General features: G+C 49.1%; 1 protein-coding gene across 3 annotated transcripts in view; it reads left to right on the top strand.

The window, feature by feature from the left end:
- The first annotated feature begins 2,946 nt into the window (after nucleotides 1–2,946).
- The window catches only part of DNMT1 (DNA methyltransferase 1), a 69,612-nt gene continuing 60,621 nt past the window's right edge, over nucleotides 2,947–11,937 (top strand). Inside the window, exons 1-3 of one of the 3 annotated variants that reach the window (XM_025369220.1) lie at nucleotides 2,947–3,019; nucleotides 3,121–3,264; nucleotides 9,633–9,870. In XM_025369220.1, coding sequence (XP_025225005.1) covers nucleotides 3,255–3,264; nucleotides 9,633–9,870 — 248 coding nt within the window. In that variant the 5' untranslated portion in view covers nucleotides 2,947–3,019; nucleotides 3,121–3,254. Of the gene's footprint in view, nucleotides 3,020–3,120; nucleotides 3,265–9,560; nucleotides 9,871–11,937 lie in introns of those variants that run through there. The other 2 variants (XM_025369219.1, XM_025369221.1) reach the window with 2 other exon arrangements.

Genomic DNA, 11,937 nt, shown 5'->3' with positions numbered 1-11,937 from the left:
ATGTTGGCCAGGCTGGTCTCGAACTCCTGACCTCAGGTGATCCATCTGCCTTGGCCTCACAAACTGCTGGGATTACAGGTGTCAAGCCGCCACGCCTGGCCTCGTGTTCTATATGTTAATTCAACCTATATTTGCATTCCTCTGGAGCTTGTAGTCTGTGGAGGGGTCAGCATACTAAGGCCTGAAGGCCAAATTTGGCTGGCCATCTGTTTTTATAAAGTTTTACTGGAACACAGTCATACCTACTCATTTACCTATTGATGATGGCTGTTTCTGCACTTTGATGATGGCAGGGTTGAGCAGTTGGGGCATAGAATGTGTGGCTCATGAAACCTGAAATATTTATCTGGTTCTTTACAGAAAACGTGTGCCAACCCCTGCTTTGTTCTTGTGGGGCAGACAGATTACAATAGATAGTAAATAAGAAAATCTCAGACTGGGCACAGTGGCTCACGCCTGTAATCCCAACACTATGGGAGGTGGAGGCGGGCAGATCACCTGAGGTCAGGAGTTCGAGACCTGCCTGGCCAACATGGTGAAACCCCATCTCTACTAAAAAAATACAAAAAGTTAGCCAGCTGTGGTGGTGGGCACCTGTAGTCCCAGCTACTCTGGAGGCGAGGCAGGAGAATCGCTTGAACCTGGAAGATAGAGGTCACAGTGAGCCAAGGTTGTGCCACTGCACTCCAGCCTGGGTGACAGAGCAAGACTCTAAGGAAAAAAAAAAGAATCTTTGACAGTGGTAAATGCTATGAAGAAACAGTAATAGTAAAGCATGACTCGGCGGGTAAAGGTTACTCTCCAGTGGTCTGGGGAAGCCTCTGTTTTGAGGCAATGTTGAGCTGTGTGAATCTTCCAGAAGGCTGATTTGGGCAGAAGTAGCAGCAAAAACAAAGGCTTTGGGGCACTTAAGAACTTGAGAGGCCAGGGGCAGTGGCTCATACTTGTAATCCCAACACTTTGGGAGGCTGAGGCAGGAGAATCGCTTGTGCCCAGGAGTTCAAGACCAGCCTGGGCAACATAGTGTCTCTACCAAAAACAAAAATAAACAAAAAAAAACTAGTCAGACATGGTGATGTGTTCCTGTAGTCCCAGCTACTTGGGAGGCTGAGGGGGGATGATTGCTTGAGCCCAGGAGTTGGAGGCTGCAGTGAGCTGTGATTGCACCACTACACTCCAGCATGGGCAACAGAATGAGACCCTGTCTCAAAAGTACAAAATTAAAATAAAGCTAGGCTGGGTACAGTGGCTCATGCCTGTAATCCTAGCACTTTGGGAGGCCGAGGTAGGCGGATCACTTGAGGTTGGGAGTTCGAGACCAGCCTGGCTAACATGGTGAAACTCTGTCTCCACTAAAAATACAAAAATTAACCAGGCGTGGTGGTACGTGCCTGTAATCCCAGCTACTCAGGAGTCTGGGGTAGGAGAATCGCTGGAACCCAGTAGGCAGAGGCTGCAGTGAGCCAAGATGACACCACTGCATTCCAGCCAGGGGAAGAAGAGTGAAACTCCATCTCAAAAAACAACGAAAAAAACCCAAAACTGGTGCTCAGTGAAGGGAGGAATAAAACTCACCGAGCAGGACCCCATAAAAATAACAAAATGCTTAGATTTTATTTCAAGAACAATGGGAAGTTCTGGAAGGTTTTAGTGGCAAAGAAGGGGATGGCATGTTCCAGTTTATTTTTGTAAACATTTCTCAGAGCCAGGTGTAGGGGCTTATGCCTGTAATTCCCAGTGCTTTGGGAGGCTAAGGTGGGAGGATTGCTTGAGCCCAGGAGTTTGAGGCTGTAGTGAGCTATAATCATGTCACTGTACTCCAGCCTGCAGTGACAGTGAGACCCCAGCTGGGTGGTGGTGGTTGTTGTTGTTGTTTTTTAAAAAAAGGCCGGACACATAGCTCACGCCTGTAATTCCAGCACTTTGGGAGGCTGAGGCGGGTGGATCACTTGAGGTCAGGTGCTTGAGACCAGCCTGGCCAACATGGTGAAACCCCATCTCTACTAAAAATACAAAAAATTAGCTGGACATGGTGGCTCGTTTCTGTAGTCCCAGCTACTTGGAAGGCTGAGGCAGGAGAATTGCTTGAACCTGGGAGATGGAGGTCACAGTGAGCCAAGATTGCACCATTGCACTCCAGCCTGGGCAACAGAGTGAGACTCCATCTCAAAAAAAAAAAAAAAAAAAAAAAAGAAGGCCTGGTGGGGTGGCTTACACCTATAATCCCAGCACTTTGAGAGGCCAAGGTGGGTGTATCACAGGTCAGGAGTTGGCCTGGCTAACATGTTGAAACCCCGTATTAACTAAAAATACAAAAATCAGCCAGGCGTGGTGGCGAGTGCCTGTAATCCCAGCTACTAGGGAGGCTGAGGCAGGAGAACTGCTTGAATCCGGGAGGCAGAGGTTGTAGTGGGCTGAGATTGTGCCACTGCACTCCAGCCTGGGCGACAGAATAAGACTCCGTCTCAAAATAATAATAATAATAATAATAATAATAATAATAATAATAATAATATAAATAAATACATAAAATAAAGCTTTCTAGCTGAAGCATTTGGAAGGGATTCTCCAGGGCAGCTGGGAGGTCAGGGAGGAAGCTTCTAGAATGAAGTCCAGGTGCGTGATGATGGCAGTTTGGGCTAGGGTAGCAGGAGCGTGGATAAGTAGAAAGACTTGGCTTGTATTCCAGAGGAAGAACCAGCAGAGCTTGCTAATGTTTAGTATCTGAGGCGAGGAGAGGCATGAAAGGAGATGCCTGGATTTTTCGCCCAACTTGGAAGCAAATTCCAACTTGCAGGGTGCCCTTAAGGCAAATCGTTTCCATATCTCTGTGTTTTTTTACCCGTATCTGGAAGATGGGTCAAGCCATCTCTTCCTGACAAGGTTGACAATGCTGTTACAAAGGAAATCTAGCTTAGAGGAAGTCCCCAATAAATGCAACTGCTCTCCTTGCCTTGAAGTCCCTGAGTAGGAAGTCTGTTCATCTGTCCCTTCTTCTATCTCCTCCCCTGGCTCTAAGGTGGGTTAGGGGTCCTGATCACGAGTTCTGACAGGTTTATGGGCCTAAGGTCCACTCTGGTAAGAATGACTTCTATTATTCCCGTTCTGATCCTATCCTAGTCCAGCTTCTTTCAAGTGCTATCTCTTTGGTCTCCCATGGCCTGGACAGCTGGCCATCCCTGGGGCCACTGTTTTGCCCTCAGGTTCTGGATGAAAGACAGCTGGATTCATGGTCCTTAGTGCTGAGTGAGTCTATGATCTTGGGTAAGTGGTGTCTGAGAGTCCTATGTGACGAATATTTCAGGCCATGGCAAGCAGGGTCCTGCTACCTACCTTTATGGTTGTTAAGGATTAAATTAAATAATTCCCAGCCTGGGCAACATGGAACACTCTGTCTCTACAAAAATATATAAAAAAAGGCCAGGCGCGGTGGCTCAAGCCTGTAATCCCAGCACTTTGGGAGGCCGAGGCGGGCGGATCACGAGGTCAGGAGATCGAGACCATCCTGGCTAACCCAGTGAAACCCCGTCTCTACTAAAAAGTACAAAAAACCAGCTGGGCGAGGTGGCGGGTGCCTGTAGTCCCAGCTACTCGGGAGGCTGAGGCAGGAGAATGGCGTGAACCCGGGGGGCGGAGCTTGCAGTGAGCTGAGATCTGGCCACTGCACTCCAGCCTGGGCGACAGAGCGAGACTCCGTCTCAAGCCCGGTAGTGTGTCCCTGTGGGTCCCAGCTACTTGGGAGGCTGAGATGAGAGGATTGCTTGAGCCTGGGAGGCTGAGGTTGCAGTGAATGGTGATCGTGCCACTGCATTCCAGCCTGGGTGACAGAGTGAGACCCTGTCTCAAAATAAAAGAAGGCTGGGCACAGTAGCTCAGGCCTGTAATTGCAGCACCTTGGGAGGCCGAGGCAGGAGGATCGCTTGAGTTCAGGAGTTAGAGACTAGCCTGGGCAACATGGCAAAACCTCGTCTCTACAAAAAAATACAAAAATTAACCAGGTGTGGTGGTGTGTGCCTGTATTCCTGGCTACTCGGGAGGCCGAGGCAAAAGAATTGCTTGAGCCTGGGAGGTGGAGGTGGTAGTGAGCTGAGATTGCACACCATTCCATTCCAGTCTGAGACACGGAAGTGAAACCCTATCTCAAAAAGACAAAACAAAACAAAATGGCCTGGCACAGTGGCTCACAACTGTAATCCCAGCACTTTGGGAGGCTGAGGTGGGCAGATCACGAGGTCAGGAGTTGGAGACCAGTCTGGCCAACATAGTGAAACCCCGTCTCTACTAAAAACACACAAAAAATTAGCTAATTAGCTAAGCGTGGTGGTGTGCACCTGTAATCTCAGCTACTCGGGAGACTGAGGCAGGACAATTGCGTGAACCCAGGAGGCGGAGCTTGTAGTGAGCTGAGATCGCACCACTGCACTCCAGCCTCGGTGACAGAGCGAAACTCCATTTCAAAAAAAAAAAAACACCAAAAAGCCCCAGGCACAGTGGCTCATGCCTGTAACTGAGCTCAAGAGTTCAAGACTGGCCTGGCCTGGGCAACATAGCGAGACCCTGTCTCTATTTGAAAGAAAAAAAAAATTGGAAAAGAAAAAAAAGTTATCTAAAGAACCTGGTAGAATACATCAGTGCTGATTCAATATTAACCGCTGGGAATTTGTCTTATTATTCAGTCTTCCTGGGTCCTGCCATGTGTGAGTAATTCATAGCAAACGGGGGGGTCTGTGTGAGGGTTCACTTCTGGCCAGAATGACCCTTCCCCACCAGCTGTTGGGGGAACTGTGTGTGCGTGAGTGTGTACATGCATATAAACACATTCACTGTGAATTTTATAATACAAATATTTTGTAATACAAAAATGTAAAAATATGCCCGAATTTTAAACTCCTTTTTGGTGCTTCTTATTGTTGAAGGGAAAGTACTTTTTAGGGCTGGGTGTCATGGCTCATGCCTATAATCCCAGCCCTTTGGGAGGCCGAGGTGGGCGGGTCACTTGAGGTCAGGAGTTCAAGACAAGCCTGGCCAACATGGCAAAACACTCTCTGCTAAATATACAAAGATTAGCCGGGCGTGGTGGTGCACACCTGTAATCCCAGCTACTCAGGAGGCTGAGGGAGGAGAATCGCTTGAACCCAGGAGGCGGAGGTTGCAGTGAGCTGAGATTGTGCCACTGCACTCCAGCTTGGGTGATAGAGCAAGACTCGGTCTCAAAAAAAAAAAAACCTTAGCCCCGTTTACTAATAGTATTTTATTTACCATCTTATAAATTTTTCAGTGTGCAGTTTAGTATATACACATTGTTGTGCAACAGATGTCTGGAATCATTTTGTAAAACTGAAACTCTTGAACAGTGACTCCTTTTCCTCCTTCCCCCGTCCTTGGTAACCACTATTCTACTTTCTGTTTCTAAGATTTTGATTACTTTAGATGCTGCATAAGTGGAATCCTACGGTATTTTATGTTTGTGTGATTAAGTTCTCACTGAGCGTAATATCCTGAAGGTTCATCCATGTTGTAGCATATAATATATTTTTTCAGGCCAGGCGTGGTGGCTCACACCTGTAATCCCAGCAGTTTGGGAGGCCAAGGTAGGCGGATCACGAGGTCAGGAGATCGAGACCATCCTGGCTAACACAGTGAAACCCTGTCTCTACTAAAAATGCAAAAACTTAGCCAAGCATGGCGGCGGGCGCCTGTAGTCCCAGCTACTCTGGAGGCTGAGGCAGGAGAATGGCGTGAACCCGGGAGGCGGAGCTTGCAGTGAGCCGAGATCGCGCTACTGCACTCCAGCCTGGGCGACTGAGCGAGACTCCGTCTCAAAAAAAAAAAAAAAAAAAGATATTTTTATTTTTTCTTTTCTGAGAAAGATAATTTTCTTTTTTTCTTTTTTGAGACGGAGTGTCACTTTTGTCACCCAGGCTGGAGTGCAATGGCGGGATCTCGGCTCACTGCAACCTCCACCTCTCAGGTTCAAGCGATTGCCTTGCCTTAGCCTCTAGAGTAGCTGGGATTACAGGTGTGTGCCACCACACCTAGCTAATTTTGTATTTTTACTTTTATATTATTTATTTATTTATTTTGAGACAGTTTCTCTTTCGTTGTCCAGGCTGGAGTGCAATGGTGCAATCTTGGCTTACCTCAACCTCCACCTCCTGGGTTCAAGCAATTCTCCTGCCTCAACCTCCGGAGTAGCTGGGATTACAGGCATGAGCCACCACGTCTGGCTAATTTTGTGTTTTTAGTAGAGATGGAGCTTCTCCATGTTGGTCAGGCTGGTCTCGAACTCCTGACCTCAGGTGATTTGCCTGCCTTGGCTTCCCTAAGTGTTGGGATTACAGGTATGAGCCACTACACGTGGCCATTTTTTCTTTTTTAAAGACTGAATTAGGCTGGGTGCAGTGGCTCACACCTGTAATCCCAGTGCTTTGGGAGGCCAAGGCCGGCAGATTGCTTGAGCTCAGGAGTTCGAGACCAGCCTGGGCAACATGGAAAAATCCTGTCTCTACAAAAAATATAAAAAATTAGCCCATTATGGTGGCACATACCTGTAGTCCCAGCTACTTGAGAAGCTGAGGTAGGAGGATGCCTTGAGCCCAGGAGTTTGAGACCTGCCTGGGCAAGCAAGACTCCATCTCTTAGAAGCAATATGATCTTCTTTTTTTTTTTTTTCTATCTCTTGGCTGTTGTGACTAATGCTGCAATGAAGATGGGTATGCAAATATCTCTTTAAGATCCTCTTTTCAATTCTTTTGAATTTATATCCAGAAATGGGATTGCTGGATCATATGATAATTCTATTTTTAATTTTTTGAGGAACTTCCACACTGTTTCTCATAGCAGCTCCACCATTTTATTTGACTCTCAACCGTGCATAAGGGTTCCAATTTCTCCACATTTTCACCAACACTTATTATTTGACAGTAGCCATTCTAAGGGGTCTTAGGGATATTTCATTGTGGTTTTGATTTGCACTTCCCCGATGACCAGTGATGTTGAGCATCTTTTAATATGCTTGTTTTCTATTCGCATATCTTCTTTGGGAAAGTATGTATTGAAGTCGTTTGCTCTTTTTGTTTGTTTTTGAGATGGAGTCTCGCTCTGTTGCCCAGGCTGGATGGAGTGCAGTGGCATGATCTTGGCTCACTGCAAGCTCCGCCTCCCGGGTTCACGCCATTCTCCTGCTTCAGCCTCTTGACTAGCTGAGACTACAGGCGATTGCCACCACGCCCAGCGAATTTTTTGGATTTTTAGTAGATGGGGTTTCACCATGTTAGCCAGGATGGTCTTGATCTCCTGACCTCATGATCTGTCTGCCTTGGCCTCCCAAAGTGCTGGGATCACAGGCATGAGCTACCGCACCCAACCCATCTGCTCATTTTTAAATCGAGTTTTTGTTGTTGCGTTGTAGTAATTTATTTTTTATTTTTTAAATTTTTATTTATTTATTTGAGACAGAGTTTCTCTCTTGTCTCCCAGGCTGGAGTGCAATGGTGCGATCTCGGCTCACTGCAGCCTCCATATCCTGGGTTCAAGCAATTCTCCTGCCCCAGCCTTCTGACTAGCTGGGATTATAGGTGTGTGCCACCACACCCAGCAAATTTTTATATTTTGAGGAGAGACAGTGTTTCACCATGTTGGCCAGGCTGGTCTCAAACTCCTGACCTCAGGTGATCCACCTGCCTTGGCCTCTCAAAGTGCTGGGATTACAGGCGTAAGACACCGAGCCTGACCAGTAGTAATTTATTTTTTATATAATTTTTTTTTCTTTTCTTGGTAGAGATGAGGTTTTGCCATGTTGCTCAGGCTGGTCTAAAACTACCGGGCTCAAGCGATCTGCCTGCCTGGGCCTCCCAAAGTACAGGGATCACAGGCGTGAACCACCGTGCCTGGCTGTAATTTTTCCTATATTCTGGATATTAACCCTTTACCAGATAATATAGTTTGCAAACTTTTTTTTTTTTCCCCATCCTATAGGTTGCCTTTTCACTGTGTTGGTCATTTCTTTTGCTGCATAGCTATCCTTAAGTTTGATGCCAACTCAATTGTCTATCTTCTCTCTTGTTGGCTGTATTTTGCTGTCATATCCAAGAAATCATTGCCAAATCCAATGTCATGAAACTTTTCCCCATGTTTTCTTCTAGGAGCACTATAGTTTCAGGTCTTATGTTTAAGTCTTTAATCAATTTTGTGTTTTTTGTATATGGTGTAAGGTAAGGGTCCAACTTCATTCTTTTATATGTGGTTATACAGTTATCTCAGCACCATTTGTTAAAGACACAATCTTTCCCCCGTGTTCTGGTGCTTAAAAAAAAAAAAAAAAATTCCGGCCAGTTGCGGTGGCTTAGGCCTATAATCCCAGCACTTTGGGAGGCTGAGGCAAGTGGATTGCTTGAGGTAAGGAGTTCCAGACTACCCTGGCCAACATGGTGAAACCCTGTCTCTCCCACTAAAAATACAGAAATTGGCCAGGCGTGGTGGAGTACGCCCGTAATCCCAGCCTACTAGGGAGGCTGAGGCATGAGAATCGCTTGAACCTGGCAGGCAGAGGTTGCAGTGAGCCGAGATCTCACCACTGCACTCCAGCCGGCGTGACAGAGTGAGACAGGGTCTTACCCTGTCGCCCAGGCAGGAGTCCAGTGGCCCAATCATAGCTCACTGCAGCCTATACTGCCAGGGCTCAAGCCATCCTCCCACCTCAGCCTCCTGAGTAGGTACGATTACAGGTGTATGTCACCATGCCCAGCGAATCTTTGTATTTTTTGTAGAGATGGGGTATCCCTATGTTGCTCAGGCTGGTCTTGAACTCCTAACCTCAAGCGATCCTCCCACCTGGGCCTCTCAAAGCACTGGGATTACAGGCATGAGCCACTGCGCCTGGTATAGTGCTTCTTAATTTATTTTCACTTTTTATTTTTATTTTTTTGAGACAAGGTCTTGCTCTGTCTCCCAGGCTGGAATGCAGTGGCGCAATCATGGCTCACTATAACCTCTGCCTCACTGGGTCAAGCGATCTTGCTGCCTCAACCTCTGGAGTAGTTATACTACAGGCACACGCCACTACGCCTAGCTAATTTTTGTTTTCCTTTTTTTCTTTTAAGAGATGTGGTTTCTCTTAAATCAGGAGGCTATCCTCCTGCCCTGGCCTTCCAAAGTACTGGGATGACAGGCATAAGCCACGTGGTGCTTAAAAAGGGGAACAAAAAACCCCACACACACTGGGTATAGAAGTGGCACGGGTCTCTATACACTGTGAGATTCTTGGTACTAGCTACAAATTCTGTGCATACTCAAGATTTTCTAGAGTAGGTGCAATTACCCCGTTTTACAGACGAGGACACAGAGGCTGAGTCCTAGTGACCCATCCAAGGTCGTACAGCCAGCAAATAGATGGAGGTTGAATTGGAACTGAGGACTTTACTCAAGGGCTCTCACAAGCCCTTGGGGACTTCTTGCTGCTTTATCCCCATCACACCTGAAAGAATGAATGAATGAATGCCTCGGGCACCGTGCCCACCTCCCAGCAAACCGCGGAGCTTGGACGAGCCCACTGCTCCGCGCGGGGGTGCGTGACCGCCTCGCGCATGCGTGGTCCCTGGGCATGGCCTGCTCCGTTCCATCCTTCTGCACAGGGTATCGCCTCTTTCCTTTTGGTACATCCGCTCCCCCCTCCCCGCGCCCGGACTGGGGTGGTAGACGCCGCCTCCGCTCATCGCCCCTCCCCATCGGTTTCCGCGCGAAAAGCCTGGGCGCCTGCGCTGCCGCCGTCGCGTCTGCTGCAGCCTGCGAGATGCCGGCGCGTACCGCCCCAGCCCGGGTGCCCACACTGGCCGTCCCGGCCATCTCACTGCCCGACGATGTCCGCAGGCGGTAGGTACCGTGGGGGGGAAGCGGACTCGGGGGGCCAGGCAGGGCGCTGGGTGGGGGGTCGCTTCCCCTCGGGGTGGCCAGTGGCCGCTGCTGACAGACGGGCGCGCATGCGTGGGGTGGTGCGGCGCGCAGCGGCAGTTGGCGCGGGCAGAGTGGCACTTCCGGTCGCGCGTGCCCGGGCTGTTTGGCGCCAAAATGGGCTGTGGATTCTCCCGTAGCTCCCTGGTGGCTAGAAACTGGGCGGGGTGGGGGTTCTCTTTTGATCCCCAAATACAGTAAGCTTTGGGTTCGTCTCCGGGGTCCCCTTCTCTAAGCAGCGGTGGGCCGGGCTCCTGCCTCCAGCTTGGTAGCACAGGAAGTGGGCAGCCCGCGGCCAACGGACACCCCTCGGGCACCGGCACTTCGGCCTCCACTTCCGGTGTCCGGCCCGGTCCCCGGTGGCGCTTCTCTGGTGGGGGGTCCCTCAGTTCAGTGCCTTTCCCCCAAAGCTGTGCATCCCGATGGCGGCCTCCAGAGACGGACGTCACCGGTCGGGGCCCGGGCTGGGCTGGCTCATGTTTGAGAGCCCAGCCTTCCGTAGGGGGGACTCATTCTGTCACTTGGGACTGTGTGTTCCTTGCTCCTTGGGAAAGTCTGTGTTTTGGCAGGAACTTGAACCGTGCAGTGCCGCGCAGGGCCCGGGAAGCGTGAAGGCTCCATGGTTGGTCTTTTCCTATAAATCTGTGCCTGTGAGCCGTGGGCATCAGGGAAGTCTTGCTATTGAGAACTGGCTACACTTTCGTGTGTGTTTGCGTGTGTTCATGGGTGTGTTCTTTAGTGTGTGTGTCTAATGTTGGAGGCCCTGGCTTTAGCAATTCATGCCTCTGTCCGACTTCCGTGCACAGGATCAGTGGGAGCAGTGGTCCCAGCCCCTTGTCCATGAACGCCATCTATTCATTCCTGACAACTTGTTCAAGGGAGGTGTGCATGAGGCATAGGAACCCTCACCAGGCCTGGACACTTCCAGCTGAATCTGTGAAAGCACTCTTTGCCATTTTTCTATTTCCCTGGGCTTGTTAACTGGCCTGGTTGGGTCAGGCCAGTTCTGATTTGGGTCTTTGGGGAGGGATGGATATTTGGTTCGACCCCCTACTTTTTTTTTTGAAGGCTGGGTGCTGTGGCTTACGCCTGTAATCCCAGCAATTTGGGAGGCAGTGGCGGATGAATCTCTTGAACCAGGGGTTTGAGACCAGCCTGGACAACATGGCAAAACCCCATCTCTACTAAAAATACAAAAATTAGCCAGGAGTAGTGCCATGTACCTGTAGTCCCAGCTACTCAAGAGACTAAGGTGGGAGTATCACTTGAGCCCCAGAGATTGAGGCTGTATATAGTGAGCCGAGATCGTGCTACTTCACTCCAGCCTGGGTGACAGAGTGAGACCCTGTCTCAAAACAAACAAACAAACAAAAAAAACAACAACAACAATTTTATTTTTAGAGATGAGTCTCACTCTGTTGTCCAGGCTGGAGTGCCCTGGCACAATTATAACACACTGTAGCCTTGAACTCCTGGGCTCAAGGGATCCTCAGCCTCCTGAGTAGCTGGGACCATGGGCGACCACCACCATGCCCAACTGACTTTCTTAGTTTTTTCTGTATACATGAGGTTTCACCATATTGCCCAGGTGGGTCTTAAACCCCTGCCCTTAAGCAGTCCTCCTGCCTCTGTGTCCCAAAGGTTAGGGTTACAGGTATGAGCCACCATGCCTTAACTACAACTTTTTTATTTTGAGATGGAGTCTTGCTCTGTCACCCAGGCTGGAATGCAGTGGCGTGATCTCAGCTCATTGCAACCTCCACTTCCGGGGTTCAAGTGATTCTCCTGCCTCAGCCTCCTGAGTAGCTGGGATTACAGGTGCCCACCACCATGCCTGGCTAATTTTTGTGTTTTCAGTAGAGTTGGGGTTTCTCCATGTTGGCCAGGCTGGTCTCGAACTCCTGACCTCAAGTGATCCACCCGCCTCAGCCTCCCAAAGTGCTGGGATTATAGTCAAACCACTTCTTAACCAGTTAGTGGGTATATACC

The sequence above is a fragment of the Theropithecus gelada genome, chromosome 19, assembly GCF_003255815.1.
Source record: "Theropithecus gelada isolate Dixy chromosome 19, Tgel_1.0, whole genome shotgun sequence".
In the NCBI taxonomy this organism is placed as follows: Eukaryota; Metazoa; Chordata; class Mammalia; order Primates; family Cercopithecidae; genus Theropithecus; species Theropithecus gelada.
The sequence above is the reverse complement of the archived record's forward strand: the minus strand, read 5'-3'. Positions and strand labels throughout refer to the sequence as shown.